At 38.0% G+C, this 19,007-nt stretch overlaps 1 protein-coding gene across 5 annotated transcripts in view; it reads left to right on the top strand.

Moving 5' to 3' along the window:
- Nucleotides 1-19,007, top strand: part of VAV3 (vav guanine nucleotide exchange factor 3) — a 179,692-nt gene that overhangs the window by 59,389 nt on the left and 101,296 nt on the right. For all 5 annotated transcript variants that reach the window (XM_087732765.1, XM_087732762.1, XM_087732764.1 and 2 more), the window contains exons 3-8: nucleotides 5,719-5,777; nucleotides 6,667-6,732; nucleotides 9,879-9,987; nucleotides 15,235-15,327; nucleotides 15,429-15,497; nucleotides 18,820-18,923. In XM_087732765.1, the coding sequence (XP_087588891.1) occupies nucleotides 5,719-5,777; nucleotides 6,667-6,732; nucleotides 9,879-9,987; nucleotides 15,235-15,327; nucleotides 15,429-15,497; nucleotides 18,820-18,923 (500 nt within the window). The remainder of the gene's footprint in view (nucleotides 1-5,718; nucleotides 5,778-6,666; nucleotides 6,733-9,878; nucleotides 9,988-15,234; nucleotides 15,328-15,428; nucleotides 15,498-18,819; nucleotides 18,924-19,007) is intronic.

The following is a 19,007-nucleotide window of genomic DNA, read 5'->3' as shown; positions in this document are numbered from 1 at the left end:
ATGGAGAGAAAATGTTCAATTTAACTTATGAACACCCTTTACTTGGAATAATATGCTCATTAGATCAGCAGCTGTGTAATCACCCTGGAGTTGTCTGGCTACATGTCCTTTTTCACATCTTGTCAGCCAAGTTAAATGCAGATGTAAATGTAACAGTTCCTAGAGGTCTTTTGGTTCAAAAGTTAGTGCTGGATTATGGTAAATTATTAAGACATGTTGTCGTGTTCTCCCCCCCCGTGCCAAATGAAGTATTGATCCAGGGTTGTCCGGGTCCTGGTAAACTGCAGAGTAGTAAAAGATAAACCTTCTTTCTTAATATAAGTAATTTGAGAATATATTTATGTATAGCAATTTCATCTTATCTCTGAGTGAGAGAGATGCAAAATGATGATTTCTCTCCTCCTCCTCCCCCCCCCCCCCCCCCCCCCATCTGATGTATGAGTGAAAACAGCCTAATGAAAACTCACTCAGCACGTGGGCATGAGCAGCAGTTCTGGCTTTGAAGTATCCTGGATATGAGACACTTGGAATTGGCCTCAAGAGACTTACCCTAGTGATGCAGAGCGTATATGTCTTTGTTTTCTCTAGGAACATTGGATTTCTATTTGCTTTAGCTTTTTGTTTTTCATAATCTGCCCAGAACTTCGGGCTGTGTATATATATATATCCAGATAATTAATGTGTGCATGTACATGTCTCAAGACTCCCTACCTTTCAATACTCATGTGCATGTATCAAAAAGTAGCATGTCAAAAAGTAGGTTGGTATTAGAAATATTTTTTATTGGCAAATAACTGCTTTATGTTATGTTAATTGTTTCTATGTATCTGCTAAATAAATTCACTTCAAGGGAGGGAGTAAAACTTAAGTTTTCAACAAAATGCAACACTCAAATACTAAGCTAGATGCCCAGATTTTGAGAAAAAGACTTGCTGTGTAATATGGTTGTGAATTCTGGGTGACTTTTACGGTGTCTTAGAAAAACATATCCTGATTTAAGTGCATACATGGAAATAACTGCTTTAAAGATCTAACCCACAAGGGAGTCTTTCTAGGTTTATTGGCATAAACTATGTAACTGTTGCCATCAATGTTTGTTGATCACCTCACGTTTTTAGCTTAGGTAAACATCAGAAATATAAATATGAGCCTAGTGCTGACAGCAGCTGTCAATAGCAAGGAAATGTTGCCTGTTTGGGGAGACAGTGAGTTGCAAAATGATTTACTTCTGTTTCTTCTAAAAGTGGTAAAGTACTTTTAAAATGTACTTTGTGTGTTCTTGAACTGCCTGATTTGTTGAGTTCTTTTTTAAGGAACAAGATTAAAAAGTGACCCCCACCAAAACACTTAATAAGGCACATTTTAAACTCAGACACACCACTGCTATGGAAAGAAGTAAAATAGTCCCTCTAGCGTACTGCTGCTGTAAGTATGCATAGGAATATCTGACGTGATTACTGAAGAGTATGCCTGCAGGAAATTACCAAATAATGTTTTGGCAAGGGATATGAAAGTGCTTACATAAACTGGAGAGTCTGACCTATGACAGTAAGTCAAGTGAAACAACAATAAATACCAAGCCAAAAAAAATCTGCTGTTCGAGTAATTCATGAAGTAAAAAGTTAATGTGTAGTGCGAGACCATTGCTCTTGCCAGCTGTGCTCGAAACATGAATGAGGAGCAGAGCCACTCACTGGGGCGCAGGCTGAGGTGCGCTTCCTCTTGCAGGGGCGTAGATTTGAATTTCATGTCGTATTTTGCATGCACTGGCTATATACTGAAAAATAAACTTGGATGTTCTCATCTTCTTGAAGCAAGTGTGGCTTCGATGTGACTTTTGAAGAGCTGCTTAACCTCTGTCTGATGGCTTTAGTGCAAAGGAGCTGTATTGAGGCGGGTGCAGGTGGGGCTTCCTTTTATGCCTGAAAGTCTCTTGCTAGCATCTCTCAATTTCAGGTTGTCTGCAAGAGGGTCAGAGAGAGTTACTGAGCTTTCCAGCATGAAGAGATGTAGTCGTTGCAGGATGTTTTAGAATAGAAACGTTACTTTTTTCATGTGTCGTAGCTAGTCAGAACATAAATACGAATCTTTACTCAGTATCTAGTTTTCTCTGCCTGCTCCTGGTGATAGTGTGCGTGCAAAGGCCCTGCAGCCCTTTGTACAGTTGTTTGCTGCAGAGCAGTGCCAGCCCTGGAAGCCCTGTTGTTCTGGACTTCGTACAAGCAAGGACTACTACTTTTGCACTTTAGCTAAGATTCAGTTTAGCCTCATTCAAAGGTACAGGAGCATCTGTCTGAGTCCTTGCAGTGGAAGAGAACTGGGCGATCATTTAGGGTTAAATGGGTAAAACGGATTAAAGCTCCGCTGAAAGGAAGACAGCAAGGCAAAAAAAGCACATGAAAAGCATTAAATTGAATGTTATGGACTTTCATGTGTATAGTACACTGTAATTTTGGAGTTCAGAATTGCACTGTATTATAGCTTCCCTCACATCAACTGTATAGGGCTTCAAACTAGAACTGTTCTGAAAAACTCCCGAGTCTTTCTTTGTCAGTTTGTTGAAAATTGGACATTTTGCTGGGTTTAGTTTGATTGTTTTGATGAATGTCTATTGAAACTCTGTTTTTTTTGTTTTTTTTTTTTTTTTTCCCCTGAGAACTCAGCCCATACGTAACTGTCACCTTCCCCATGGACCTAGAAATTCAGGAACTCTTAAAAGTTTCTGCAGTGGCTCAGAACCAAAGAACTGACATTTCACGTGGAAGGAGAATCTTTCTTTGTCCCACTTCATGTTGGAGCAAATACATTTCCACGTATGTGATAATGAAATAGTTTGTTTACCAGAAGTGGTATTTTCACATATGATTACTTGTGTAAGTGTTCCTGATATTTTCTCAGAACTCTTGAAGGAAACTACAGCAGCAAGGACAAGACCCCCAGTAGAAACCGTTCTGTTTCTTGACAGAGTGCTGTTTTAAGCTGTGCTTTAATAGGAGCAGTCAGTGGGCGAGCATTGCCTTTCATTTTGTGGAAGTTATGTCTGTTTTCAGTTACGTATTTTAATCTTAAATACACATTGGGGTGGTTAATGGTCCTCAGTTCTTAATTGTTTTGTTCTGAAATAGAAGAATAGCAATCTCTGCCCATTACCTTTCCCCTTTTGTGATGCCAGCGTGGCCACGCTTTGTCACGTACTTTTGGAGAACTTCTGGAGAACACAGGGTGTCTCGTAAGAGATACTGACAGCTGTTGTGATGATTACCCTTTTCTTCTTAGCGGATTATCCAGTGTTCAGTTTTTGACAGAAATCTGTCTGTTGGCTTCCTAGCATGTTAGTTCGCTCTTCCTGCAGTGCCAGACCTTCACTGTTCTAAGAGCAGTGAAAATTACTAGCAGTCTTCTGATTTCTCTGGTCTTACAGTTCCTTTCTCTCTCCTTTTCTGTGTGTGCATGTTCTCATAAACACTTTCCTGGCTTGGGGGAGGGGGGTGGGTGGGTGTGGGGGTGTGTGTGTCTGGGGGGTGTGTGTGTGTGGTCCCCCCTCTCTTCCTTAAATGAAGGTTTCACATCAGTTCCTGAAAAAGCTTTTCTGTTCCTCTTAATTTATAAGTCTTGCTTTTGTTTATTTGTTTGATAGCTGTAAAATGTAATTTGGTGGTACATTTTGGGAATAACACTTGCTAGTTACCTTCCTAAAATGCATAATTTTTTTTTTGTACAGATCTTTTTCGTGTTACCTTGAAGCAACCACAGTTAGCTGTAAAGAGTAAGCCATACTTCTGCTGGATTTGATTATGCTAGATAAGTGAGAATCCCTCTAAGGAAAAGGGTTTGCGTGGGTGGAGTAGTTTGCAGAAGATTTTTTGTGTGCTGGGAAATAACGCGTTGGAAAGGGATGTTTAGTTCACCAGACTTGCCCCCCTCTGTTTCGATAATCGTTAAACCTCTTTTCCTGTGATTTTGCCAATCAATGTTCACCCATCCGTCAGGACAGATCATTTCGACACTTACTGAATTTTTGGTTAACTTCCCACCATGTCTCGTCTCATGCGGCTTAGCAGCCCTTGCAGTCCTGTGCTGGGATTCTCGCAGGTGTGCAGAGGCAGGTTCTTGCCTGGTACAGAAACCAGAACTCCCCTGTAACAGCAAGAGTTTTTAAAGGAGTCTGTCTTCTTTTTTGAGCCTTTGACTAATGTGAAATAGTTTTTAGTTAACTTTATGGTTTATTCAATCAAATTTTATTCACAGTTTCCAAAACTTGTTTTAGGCTGCATTGCAGTTCTGTTCATAGGGGAATTAATGTGCCTGCATCTTTGATTATGTTCATAGCATATTTATTTGTTTTTATTATTTGTTGACTTTTCTGTAAGGCAAAACCAGATTTTCTGTGACATTAATTTTCACAGCAGCTTAAATGAACCCAAAGTATTCCTTTCACAGGAGTAGTATAACTTGGTTCATTCTGAATTTTGCTCATCTGCGTATGGGACCTGATTCAATCTGGAGGCTTTGTAACTTCAGTTTAAGCTCTGTAGTTGGTGATTATTCTCTGTGGTTTTTACTTTGTCATTCTCCTGTGTAAACATGTCATTGTCCTTCCTTTGAGAGATCTACTTTTAACTCTGTGCTTTATGGTCAGGTTAGTCTTGTAATTAGAACTTCAAAAATAAACAATTTTAATTGTAGAGATTATTCCCAAATGCCCATGGAATGTAGAATTGCTATACTGAATTTCAATACTAGTGATAAAAACCTTCTTTGGAAATGTCACTTCAGCTTCATATGGATTTTAAGTTGTAAAGACCCAGCCTGAAACTTCTGGGAAGTTCAGGGGAACCTTGTCATTGGAAGCAGGGAGATTCAGACAGGGTATCATTTTGGCTCTCTTTCTCTCTCTAGCAAATAAGATTATCAATCTGATAGTGCTCATAATAAGAGAAAATATTTGTGACAGAGAGAACATGCTATGCAGACTACAAGTTGGTCTTGTATTAGTACAGCTGACAGCAAAGTAACTCGCGTGTATGTGACTGTGCGTACATGTATTGCACCCTCCCTAATGTTCTCCCTCTCGGACTGTATAAACTTGAGCGCTTACAGGAGGTATTTTCTTAGAATGAGATCTTCCAGACTGCTGCCATCTTCAAAAAATAAGCAAAGCTTATGGGCTCAAATGCGCAGCTTCTTTAACTGCTTGGCTAATAAGAGATTACCTTTCCTCTGCAAGCCGGTCCTGAAAAGGTGGCGTTCTGCTGATTTGGCATTTGGCTCCCTCTTCTGGCCAGCGTTTGGAAAAGCTCAGATTAATACTGCCGGATTTTCTTTCTGGAGCTACAATAAAAAAAATACTCAGTGCAGTCTGTAAGATAAAATTTGATTACAATTGCATCCAGGCCTAATTGCAAATTGAATGTCTTAATTTGTGACAATATGACCTGGTTTGAAATCTATTTAAATTGGCTTTTACTTGTGCTAAAACTTGCAAATAAGAGATTTCCCTTGTCCTCTCTTTCTGCTCCCACCACATCCCCCAGTACAAAAGCACATGGGAAATCCGTGGAAGTTCAGTGCACTCAGTGTTTGGCACGGCCAGATTCTGTGTCTGTTTATATCATTCGATGTGAAAATGGTGTTGCTGATAATTAAACAATAGAGAACAAAATGTTTTATTGCTACCGTTCTACAACTAATCGTGGTTTCTGTTTCCTTCTTCTCCAGGTGATAGAAACACTTTCAAAACTTTCTCGCACTCCTATTGCAATAGGCACAGGAATAAGGTATGTTATTGCCCTAGTGAATGGTGGGAGTAATGCCTCTTGCATGATGCTCCTTGGAAAAGTTGTTAGAGGCAGTATAGGCAGTGTCCCCCAGAACTTCTCTGGTTGTAAACCAGATAGATTGTCCAGTGGACAGCTAACCAAGCCTCTGGACCTCTGAGGAGCTCAGAAGGGTATCTTCTACCTCTGGTACACTTACTGAAGTGCCTGAATTGCATTTACTTCTCACGCTGAAACACAAGGTGAACAAATGAGCAGTTCGTATTATGGAACTTGTTTGATAATTGTGACACATGGGTTGTAAGTCAGGGTGATGCAGTGCTGATCTATGTAAAGACAAATAGGTTTTCTCTTCTTTCTGCCTTCTAAAAATCAGCAAAACTGGCAAGTTTGTGAGATTCTCATTTTCAAAAAGAAACCAAAAACCCCCAACCAGACCTAACCTCATGAACTATAATTGTGGGCTGTGAGAGAAGGTGAAAGACTTCATGCTTTGGTGTTCTCTGTCTTTTTGAATAGTTTGCTTCAGCAGTCTTATCATATATGAATGGATGATGTTTTTAAAACATAGACAAAATTCCCTAGCCAGTTCTGTAACCCATGTCCTGTGCTAAAAAAAGTAGTTAATATTCTCAGTTGAAAAACTGACAATGATGTATATTACTGGTGATTTATAAACAACCCCGTTCAGTAGGATTTTTTTATTATATTAAGTATTAGTTAATATATAAAAGTCTAAATACACAGATTCTGTTCGTCAGAGAAAGCGGGGAACATACAAACACATTAACATACAGTAATCTGTCTGAAAATTTTAGAAACCAAACAAAAACCCACTATGTGACTAGACCAGTGCTGTCTATAATTCATGCTATTTTTCTTTCTATAGGCCCTTCCCTACAGAAGAAAGTGTTGATGATGAAGATGTCTACAAAGGTCTTCCTGATTTAATAGAGTATGTTGTAAATCTTCAGTTAAATTAAAGATTTTGGCTTTCAGTTGCATGCTATTATTTATATGATGCTATAGAACACAGTTTTAATGAGAATGGGATATTTACTTGATGTAAAAAGATTCAGTTAGCCATTATGCTGACCAGGAAGAATTAATTATGAAGGCTTATCTGAATGATTGTAGTACATTTATATATGTCAGGAAGCATGTTTCACAGAGGGTGCTTGTAGCAAAGTAAATCATGAATGCATTTTTAAATTATCTGTCTGTACTATGAGAATGCTTTCATAGAATTACAATATCAGTTGTAAGGGACCCAAGGAGATTGTCTTGAACTTGCAAAGAAAATGCATGTTTGGATCATAATTCAAGTGGGTTGTTTCCCTAAAGTCAATGAAATTCTTAGTATGAGTGCATTTACTTCTCTGAGTAAGTGTTTGCAGGATTATTAATTATTGCCAATTTATACATTGGCTTTGAGGTACAAGTAAGATAGACATGAACATATTGTGTAGTATTGAATGGTAGACTGCAGTTTTATTTTGCAGACTGGTGAAATAAATACATCTGGGCATAAAAAATTGTCAGGAAGAGCTACTCTTGTATCCTATGGCTAGGATCTCTCAAGATCCATTAGGAATCATGTTGGACAAGAGCTAGGATCAGAGCTCACTGTCCCAAAGCTCGAAGTTCCCCATCGCTCACCTCACTAGTGCCTATCTGGCTCTTATCTTGGCTCTGACCACATTGTATGTCGCTTGCTGTGATGTAGTGAAGTATAGAATCATAGAATCATTAAGGTTGGAAAAGACCCTTAAGATCATCGAGTCCAACCATTAACCTATCATTGCCAAGTCCACCACTAAACCATGTCCTCAAGCACCATGTCTGCCCATCTTTTAAATACCTCCAGGGATGGAGACTCAACCACTTCCGTGGGCAGCCTGTTCCAATGCCTGACTACCCTGTAGCTGCTGTTCACACCATGGAGTTGTTTCTTTACTGCCTATAAAGAAGGGAAACCCCACCACAGTTGGCATTGCTCAACTTATCACCTTCCCTGCAAAGCTTCTCCTTGTCTCCTGCAGCTGACTGGCTGTCTCATAGATAGCTACTTTTCACTCTGTGTAGCTGAACGTGCAGAAGGTAGGAGTTGGTTGTAGTCTCCTCTCAGATCCAAGTGGGCTAGAGGTGATGTCCTTATCTCTTTGATGTGGTGGCGTTAGCACTGTTTGAAAATAATATTTCTATTAGTTCTTAAATAAGAACCGGGAGAATGTCTTTCATTTTTTAAAAAAAAAAAAAGTTTACAAATCATATCAAAGAGATTGAGATTCGTATCTCTTCTTTTGCATCAAATACAAATATTAGTCACTGAAATTTCATAGTTACATGCTGTCTAAATTGTGGAGGAAGCAATTCAAGAAGTACTCTCTTCATAAGAAACAAAAGCACCAGTGAATGATGCAAATGACCCACATTTTTTAGTTTATCTTAATTAGTAAGTGTATTTGACTAAGATTAATCTAATTGTCCCTGAGTTTAAATGGTGTCCAAGGAATTTAGGAGGCATTTAAGGCCTTCTGTCAGAAAGAGCAGGAGTAGTTAAATGTTTTTATCCTTACTCTGCCTTTTTGCCAGCTTTTGTTCCCTGGAGCATAGATGATAAAATGGAGTGTGTCTGTGCTGCATCTGACACAGCTGCTAGTGTTTAATGTGATATGCTGGCACACCATCATCACTGGTGCAAGCTGCAATGTTAGACTAACCTGGAGCACCTGAGCTTTCTATCTCTCCTGGGGCATGGTATCTGTTGGAAAAAGAAGGGATGTGAGCAATTTCTGTCTTCTGTTGAATTCCCCAAATATTTTTTTTTAATCATTCCATCTATTGAAACTTCTAACACTTTCTTACTTTATTGTTCTGATGTCCTTGATTAAAACAACAGCAACAAAAAAAAAAAGATACGTATTTAATGAGAAATAAAAAAATCACTTAGTTTCTCTGTATACTCCTGACTACGGACATAGTGATTTTGTCTGGCATTTCCAAGTAGTCCATGTGGCAGCTGTGTTGGTAGCAATTCTCATTCATTTTGATTTCTTTGAAATCATTAGTCTCTGCGAGTAGAGCTTCTGATGTCTTGTTCTTGAGTACTGACGATCCACTTACAGAAATGGTTGTCCTTCGTAGTTCTAGTGGACCGATCCTCAATTTGTTTTTTTACTCTGAAGGATTTCAGTGTTGTCTTCCGACAACACAAATCTCAAAATTATCAGCACGTCTGATCAAGTCTCTGTATTATTGTGACTGGACTACTTTCAATATCTTTTAGAGTTCTTTTGTAGGCATACCCTAAGAAATGTGAGTGAAAGAGATATTATGGTCTTGATATGGTCCTAGTGCAAAGTAGGCAGAACTCCAGCAGGACTAACTCTAATGAAGCTGAATTAGCTGATGGTAGAGTTGAGCATTGAGTTTTTGCTGAGGTTTTTCTGTAGTCTGGGTAATAGGAGGACACTTCTTGTCCATACTCTGTTTTGTTGAACTGTCTGATTTTCAGTTTGAAAGGTTGCGTTTTTCATTTTTGGGTAGCTGAAGGTTGCCATGAGGTGATCAAGATACTGGCTTATGGTGTGGAGGTACAGACTCCCAGCTGCTGGCTCTGCAGTCTTTAGTGGATTTTACCGCAGATAATCCTTTTTTTTGGCAGGAAGGATACCTGTGTCTCACATCCCAGTGCAGTGGGATGCCAGGCAGGAAGGAGAGGCAGCTCCTCTTCACTGATTGTGGTGCAAAAAGGGACAAAGAGAAGAGAGCGGCTGGACAGTACCTCATGACAAAACTGTCCTGACAAGCTGCTTCTGGTGCCTGATTTAGTTCCTGCGTGGTTCTAAATTCATGCAGTCTTCAGTGTTGTGTGGATTTTGTACGATCGTATTTTAAATGCATTGAGGAAAGAAAATGAATGGACTTAATTTCCCTTAATGAGTTCTTTTTATTAGATAGTTCTATTAATTAATCTGTTTGTTTACTGTAGAAATCTTTTCCTATGAGCAGTGGTCCCTTGCAGAGCTGATGGTAATTTGCCTGTGCTGCACAGCTTTTTTTGTTTTATTATCTTATTATTTTCCTTTTTCCTTTCAGTGAAACTGGTGTTGATGAAGATGAAGAGTTGTACGATTGCGTGTATGGAGAAGATGAAGGTGGGGAGGTTTATGAAGATCTAATGAAAGATGAAGCAGCACAGCAACCTGTACGTTTTCCAATTCCTAGCTATTTTCAAACAATAGCAGTTATATTTTTGAAATTTAATATTTGTGAAATTATCTCTTTATAGCTGGTTTCACTGAAACTTCACTCATGCTCAGTTGCGTCTGGAGGTGTCACGTGCAGTGCATTATCTCCTATATAAGACTTTGCAGGCTGTTTTGGCAAAGGAACGAGTGTTAACTATGGTAATTTTTTGAACGAAATGTAATTTTAAAATGAAATACAATAATTACTTGATTTGTTAAGATTGCCAGTGATGAATGGTAAGATTGACCAGCTATTTTAAGAGCAATTAAATTAACTGCTTGCTTCAAAGTGTCCTACTTCAAAATTAAGTTATAATGTTGTGAAACTCTGTTATTTCAGCCGTAATTTGGACAGCTAATCTAACAAGGACAACTGATAATTGTTTCACACCAATGAAATTCCTGCTTATTCAACCATGTAGTTTTTTGTTGATGTTAAGATTGGTCTTAGTGAGAATGGGGATAAGTAGCTTATTCACTTTATCATATAAAGGTACCACGATCAGTGTTCAAAACTGTCTTGGAAAAAAATCTAAACTTAGGCAATAAAATTTACTTGCTAATTGGGAGAAACCCTAATGTACTTGGCTGCCCTTCCTCAGAGATGTGCTTTCTGCTCTGGAAAATGTTAGTCTGTGGCTATGACAGGATATATTTTTTAGGACAGTTGTTTTGTTCTTCTGTATTGACATGAAGCTATATTATGCTTCTTGTTGTCTTAAGTTGGAAACTTGCTTCTACTTTTCCAAATTGCTTTTTAGTAATATAGTTACAGGAAGAAGTCTAAAGATGTGGTGTGTTTTTTGTTTGTGTGTGGTTTTTTTTTTTCTTTTTCATTTTTTAAATTTTTTTTACACCCTGTGTATCTTTTTCAATACAAGTACAGGAGATACATAATGTGTTTTGTGTTCTCTGCTTTTATGGTGATTCCCCAAAGTTACCACTGTCTTGTCTTTGGGAAGATTACTTGTTTTAATCTCTGTTGTTTTGAGTGTAACAATATTGTTTTCCAGCCTGTTTTTCTGTTAATACAAAATCCTGCAGGTAATGCGTGTAAATTAAGGATGAGATAAGCAGAAAGTTATGTGAGATTTTTGCATTTTGCTTAATTTTGTTTACCTCCTAAAGTTTAGATTATTCAATGAAAATGAAATAAAAAATTGAGTTGAAAAAACACTGTTTTATATCTAATGAAGTCGCATTCACTTGCAGGCAGGATGTTTGAGAGAAGTGCTTGAATCATAGGAAATCTTTACTGTGATCTTGTTTTGTGTGTTTATTTTATATTGAAACTCAAAATGTGTTAAGTTTTGGGTTTCACATAATGAGCGTGGGAGGCTTTTTTTTTTTTTTTTTCTTCAGCCGTAACAGTTGGTAATCTCTGGCAGTTGGTAGTGTGTAAACTTTCTCTGATTCTTTCTTTCCTGTTGCAAATGTCATCTCGCATATCCGTGTTTCTAGCAAATGATTAATATAGCAATCAGAACTTTCACGTTCCAATTTTAGTTGCATCTTGGCCTAGATACTTCAGATTGAACAGACTTGTATTTGTTTCTTATAGAAAGTAAATGAAAATTGAAAACAATGGTACAGAAAAATATTTTTTCCACAACATGTAATGAATGGAGACATTACAATTGTTTTGCTGTGATAGCTTTCTTGAATGTGGTAATTATTTCTGGTTTGTGATAATTTCCCCTCAGGTTTATAAATACACTGCATGCCAACATGACGATTTTGCGCAGTTCTTTCATTTGAATCCTACATGACAATTCCTTGCGTGTAAAAAGCACTAGCACAGGACAATCTTCAAGTAGATTTTTAGAAGAACCCAATACTTCAAAGGCAATTTTTCTCACTTTTACTGGTGTCCACACATTATTTCTTATTTTCTCTCTTCTTTTGTTTATTGCACTCAAATTCTAGAAGTTTGTTGTACAGATAGAAAATTAATATGTTAATTTCTGCCAAAAGTCGCTCTGTGAATGATCTGGTTGGGTTAGGTGAGCACAAAACTGAAGTGAATTGTTGTAAGTGGAATCCCAGTATTTTGTTTGCATTGTTCATATGAAAGTTGGTGAACAACAAACCCCCATATTTTGCAAATGGATATAAACTCCTATTGGGTACAACAGCTTCTGTATTGGTGCAAATACTGCGAGTAATTTGAATGGTATTGAGCTCACAAAGGTAAAGGTGAAAAACAACTAAAAGCCTGAATAATGTCAAATTCTAATACTTTATTGAGATTAATTAACTATGGTTAACTGTGAGAGTGCCCGCTTGCCCCCGCCAAAGAATTTGACAATAAACGACAGATTTTGAGATGAGGCTGATCATCAGATGATGCTCACAAAGTACATTTCTGCTGATAATGATAGACTCTATTTTTGCAAAATGGTTACTTCTGTCTGCAGCCGATAAGGATGGCACTTTACAGTTTGTTGTGGGAAAATTAATAACTGCACCAATTGGGTTTTAAAGAGTAATTTCTGAGATAATGCAGCACCTGGTAGATGAGAGTGAGAAACTATGTTCCAGTTGCAAGAGCTGCTTGTAGCGTACATGGAGACAGAGAGAAGGGTAAAGGAGATATGTCAAAAATAACACACAGAAGTACGAATGGTGACGAAGCTTTATGTGCCTTTATGATTTGCAACTTGGCATCTAGTTTAGGCGGTAGGAATACGTTTCCCACTCATGATAGGTGACCAAGCAATATCATAGGAGCTGTATGTGGCTCACGGACAGTTTAAGTGAGGCTTGCTATTTGCTGTGGTAGGCGTAGCAGGTGTGTCAAGTAGACTGATAGCAGAGAAGAGGGAGTGGAAGGAGTCTAGCTCTTGGGCATACTAAGAGCTAATTGTTAAAACTTGAGTCTGGAAGTTTTGCTGTTCTGGAGGAGAAAAGTCTTTTGTTCAAAAGCTAGAAGTCTTTTTCTGAATGGAAAGAGCTATAGTACTGTCACGGATGAGTGGTTAGGTTGCTTAAAGAATCCCCGTCAAAGATATTTGCAAATAGGGATTTTAATAGAAATCTATAAAAGTGTGATTCAACAGAGTTTGATGGCAAGGTTCACTCTATTACTTGTTAAATGAAAGGAGTATATATATAAAGAGAAAGAAAGAGGACATTTGAGTTAGAAGAAAATACAAGGAGGAAAAGGGGAGCCTTCCCGTTGAGTCACGAGATTCAGAATGGACGCCCTTGCTTTCTAAAGTCCTTCTCGGAGAGCAGCCTAGGTGCGGCTGGATCCAATCCTATCTCAGACTTGGTCAGTGGTTTATGTCTAAGGATTGTATGTCTGGCAGCAGGTTAAGGTTTGTTTACAGATAAGAGAGAATCACAGGAATTTAGCAATAACTAATCATTGGTTAATTTAGCATCTACAAGGTGATTAAATAGGGTTTACTACAATATTTGTATCCATACACACACACTACAGGCCTAGTAATTTGTTGCGACTTTAGTGAAATACTCACAATATGCATATATAAAGGTACCTAGCAGAAATTCCCCTTGAGTTCAGTGAAATAGTCACATCAGATGATTAACTCAAGGGGCAAAGGTTGAGTCTCGAGGGGTGAAAGGCACCGGAGATCAGCCCAGGTCCTGTTGTCAGGCCTCTGTATGCAAACTTAAGAGTTTGCAGCTGTGAGAGGCGTCCCGCTCGGAGGGAGATTCTGGTGCAGCCTGCTGCGGTTCAGGAGAGCTCAAAGGGTCTCCCATGGTACCGCTGTTTACAGGGTCATGAGGTGATTGACTTTAGGCATCAGTAAATTTCCATTCTACTTTCACTGCCTGTGTTGGAAATTACTAAAGTTCTCAAATTCCAGTGATGCTGGTACAGATCCTCCCAAGTTACAGCCCAGATAAGACAGGCCCCAAGGCTATCATGAGGCAATTGATACAGACGAGAAATATGTTCCAAGGTTGTCAGGGCTGCCTCCCTGCTACAGACAGTGCTGCTCCCACCTTAGCCATGTAAGAGTTTCTGATACGGTCAAGGGACGCTTAACCACTGAACTCGTTACACAAAGGCCAAGTTTTGACGGGAGTTACTGAGATCGTCTAGGTACACAAGAGAAAAGGGGGATGTGAAATGCACCACCACAAGTACTAAATTTCTAGTCCTGACTCTCGCTGCATTTGAGTAACATCTAGTCATCAGGTCTATTACATGCAGTATGTGGATGCCCTGCACTGGAACAAAGGTAAGATACAGTTAGGGATATGCTGCAGGGATGCCTTGAAAGGATGTTACAGACTGATAAATAGGCTTCAGAAAGGATGTGACAGTACTGTTACTTATGAAGACACTGCTTATTGTTGTTTTTGGAGAAAACATTTTGGATCAGTTATTGCTTTTAATTGTAAGAGCCTATCCAGTTACTGTGTCAGGTCTCCAGGCTGACCTGTATGTCTCTAGATGTCAAGTCTTGCTTGATGCGAACGCTTCCATACCTTCTTCTAGGTATTTATTATTTTATTCGAAATCGCATTTGCAAGTTACTGAAGCTGTAACGCTGTAAATCTGATCTTCAGTAACAGTGCTTGTAAACTATTTTTATAGAGTCCCGGGCTGATAATTACTTCAATTTCCTATGAGTCTGGTGGTTTACATGGAAAAATCCCAGGGCCTCATTGAAGAGACACACACATGTATGCGAGAGCTGGACTTAGAGGTCACTGCACTTCCTGCTTCGAGGATGTACTTGTATTGTGTCTGAAGAGAAAGCTCCCCTTGAGAACTAAAAGAGGAAAAAACCATAAATAAGTGCCGGGATTAGACTGAATCCAATATTTAAGGCAATACAAAGTTACTTACATGATTTAGTCCCATTAAGTTTTAACGGAATTATTAACTGCTCAGTATTTTAAATAAGATTTCTCAGTCTGGATGTAAATGAAATGTGACCGTGTATTTCAGCTTCCAAAGTACATGCAGAGAATTCAACGGTTTATGTCTAAACATTAACTTTTCATAATATTCCTTTGATGCTGAATTTTAGTACAACTCTTAAAGTCATCAGCTAATTGAACATTAAAATATTCTTGGTTATTGCTGTCATCTTTGGAGGCTGCAGTACTCAGAAAATTTCAGGAAGCAGTTATCCTAATTGCTTAATTCTAAACAAATAAATACATTTGTTATCCATTAGGTGCCTGTTAATGACTTAAACTTGACTCCATTGTAATTGCAGAAATATACTGAAAATGATATAAGAAGCTGTTGTCTTGCTGAAATAAAGCAAACTGAAGAGAAATACACTGAAACTCTGGAATCGATAGAGAAAGTAAGATACTACTTATAGAATTGTTACTTATGTATTTTTATAACAGTCTAGAAAATACAAGGACACAGTCGATGTGTATATATAAATGTTTTTCCTTGCAGTTTTTCATGGTGCCATTGAAAAGGTTTCTGTCACCATCAGAGTTTGATACTGTTTTCATCAACATTCCTGTAAGTAACTGCATATTTAATGAACGGATATAAGGTTCATAGCTGGTTATGATATATTTGTGTTGTATGTTACTGCACAAAATTATTATTTGAAATATGGTGCACAGTGCATTTATGTAGACATTAGGGTAGTTGGTAAAAAAGGATGTGCACACTATTTCATTTTTGTTCTGCTTGAGGGAATAGGATAAGAGAAATAGTATTATACTACACTCCAGTGTAGGAGTGTCTTTGACCCATAGAAGCTAATAATTTATAGAAGATGGGTTATCTTCTAATATATGCTGGCATTTTAGTGATGGTACAAAGTTGTGCCTGTTAGGTTGCCTACCACTGTATGCTGAGTGGGGCTTTCATGAGGATTTCTATAGCTACTCTGCAAATCCTTGTATCTACCCTGGCTCTGTCATCATTGAAGACATTTTAAAGTTAAGATAACTCACAGTTTTGGATCCAGAATCTGGCACTGGACGAGATAAGGAAATCCTCTGTGAAGTACCTAGGAGACTTCTTTATTTGACTGAAATCTTAAAAGTTTCTGTGATGATTACTTTGTTCCATTTATTTTTGGCCTAATCATAGTACTATGGTAATTTACGCATATTGTAGTTGACGTAAGTATTTAGCAGATGTCTTTACTTTATCTGACTTTAAAGGAAGACATCAGACATGGTCTGAAGCCTCTCTCAACACAGACAAATGAAAGGAATGTTCTTTTATGAGGCACGCTGTAAAGAAAGCTTCCCCAGAGTGTGGCCCATGGGCCACATCAAACCTTTATTGCCTGTAAAAAATCACCTCTGTTTTGGCCATCTCTGGCATGGCCTGCAGGCTCTCAGGGCTGTAGGAGGTGGTGTTGGGGATTTTCTTATTCTGTGGGAATCTGGTCTGTAAGAATGTTTTAGTTGCTCTTCCAGCACCATCCTGACAGAAGCTAAATTATGACAGTTATTACACTGATGATGGTACCTCACACCTTGCCATATTTGTCCCGCTATTTAAGTTTTCACCCTGAATCTCAATTGCTGTAATTTCCTTCTCTTTGAATATTAGTCCAAAATACTGCCACAGATATCAGTAACCTACTTGTCTTCTTGAAGTATGTCAGCTGCCCGTAGAGATCGCTTTGCTTTTGAAAACAAATTTATATTCTGTCCTACATTAATGTTTCTTATTCATTGCAAATAAGGCCCTAATGTGCCCTACCTAACTTACTGTAAACATCTTTCCTAAGGCTCTGTGTGCCCAGGCACGTTGACTTATATGCATTGAAAGACCTAAAGCCAGCCAACGTGAAACACTGCACAGGGGTATAAAAAGGGTTTACACGCTGTAAGCATAAACTGGGAGGTCGGCCTACTCACTACTTGTTAAAGAAATGTAAGGGGATCAGATAAGAGGAGTAAAAAGAACAAAACCTGTTTATTTGAAACTAGGGAGACACGTAGTAAACTGTTATATTTACGTTGTTTGACTTTGCTTTTCATTATCAGCATTCAGTATCCTGCTGTTACAAGATGGTGCTTATTTCTGACTCCAGTAACATCTCACAGGCCTCCAAGAACATTAAAAGAAATATAGGGCTTGCCTAAGCCAAAAATATGTGCAAACACTTTGTCTGCTCAGACCTTGTCTCTGCAGCAGTTCCTCAGCAGGAAGGCTGGAGGGCAGTGGAAGCTTGTTTTAAACTAAAAATAGCTGTTACACAGAGCTCTACAGCAAACTGCGATGTGGACACCAAGTGTGGTATTCTCAGAACAGGATGGATTTGCCTCTGTTAAAGGGTTGTGCTGAAGGATTGGTGCTTTAGGGTAATGCTGTATTCCTTATATAGACTCTGAAAGATGCTTGCTGGACAAAATCATCTGCTGATGTCAAAATATATTTTATTTTTAAGGGAAAAAACAAAAAAACAACAAACAAAAAAACCCAAACCAAACAATGACCACCCCAAACTACTTACCAGTCTAAAGAGACTGCCTTTCATTAGGACTCAGATTTCAAAGTTCTGTCCTATAAAATGTATGTATGGTTCTGTATTTGTGTGTGTATCTGTGTACGTATATGTTTATGTATATATTATGTACATTATATATATATGTATTTGTATGTACACCTATGCATGATTTGAATTGAGACGTATATATGGACATACAGAGGGAGAGAGAGATGGAAGTATGTGTAACATACTGAAGTGTTGGAACTTCCATTAACTTCTAGTGATGTTAACATCAGTTTAATTTAAAATTTGACTTTGAATTGGAGATAGAAGCTCAAAAAGACATTTTGTCCCCTTAGTATTAAGCTGTTTTTCAGGGGTGTTGCTTAGTTGAGTCCCTGTGCACTCCTTAGAAAATGTGCTCCTGTGATGTATTAATTGGGAAGCATTTCTATAATAACGTCTTTGCTGCAACTTAAGATTCTGAGGATATGGCCATACAATTGCTAGCAACTGAATTTGATCTGTTTCAAGTTTTTGCTCCCTCACCTGTGAAGTCATGATTGACTTTGTGTGTACTCTTAGTTTTCATCAGTGTGAAGTGAAATGTTTTCACTTAGTTCGCAACACAATATTGCGTATTATTTTTGTAGTATGTCATTTACTGCATTAAACCATCTTCAATGGCTTTTTTTTTTTTTGAAACCGTTTGCTGTTTTTCATTGCAGTGGTCTGTACACTGCTTACAGTCAGTTATCCTGATTTCAAAACTTTTTAACCTGTTTTGACTTAATTTCTTGTGAATTCTCTGACAGTATCCATACAGTATTGAGGTTGGTGTAATCTCCTATAGTTGCTTACAGATTTTTGTATCATAGTGAACAAGTAAGGTGAGTTGCTACTCAGGGAGCAAATCTTTCTGCAATATTCTTGTCTTTCTCTCAGCCATTAGTTGCTTGCTGTATTGGGAAACTCATTATGATTGCAGTTAACTTAGCACTAGAACATCACTAATTGGCCAATGTAATGTACAAAACTAATTTTTCACAGCTCAGGGACATGAATCATTACTTTATCTTGTCACTAAAGCATTTACTTGACTCGCCTAATTTTAAAATTATCATTATAAAATGAAGATGAATTAACAGGGCACGTTCCAAGCTCGAATAAATTAGTCTCTAATAGGTAGTTCTTGGAGTTTAGTTCTTGTTGCACTATATGGAAGATGTGGCAAACCTTGAAATTAGGTTCTACTCTCAAATGATCTGTTTTTCAATCTACTGAAATTACTGGATCTAACATAAAATAATTTATTTTTATATTCAAAGCTTGAAGTCGTTCTGTTTTTAAAAACGTTTCCCCCTCCTCATTACTGTTTTTAAGGATTTGGTGAAAATTCACAGGAATCTAACACAGGACATCAATGATTCCATTGTTAACAAAAATGATCAGAACCTATATCAAATTTTTATTAACTACAAGGAAAGGTAAGATTTATGCACTCTTATGAATTCTGATAATCTATGCTCAAGTTGGTACAGTATTTTCCCATATTTTTGTTTGATGAATAT

This window comes from Nipponia nippon, unplaced genomic scaffold, assembly GCF_047370975.1.
Source record: "Nipponia nippon isolate SJK-2023a ecotype South Korea unplaced genomic scaffold, ASM4737097v1 scaffold_5, whole genome shotgun sequence".
Lineage (NCBI taxonomy): Eukaryota > Metazoa > Chordata > Aves > Pelecaniformes > Threskiornithidae > Nipponia > Nipponia nippon.
Note: the sequence above shows the minus strand (reverse complement) of the source record. Positions and strands in the feature narration are given on the sequence as shown.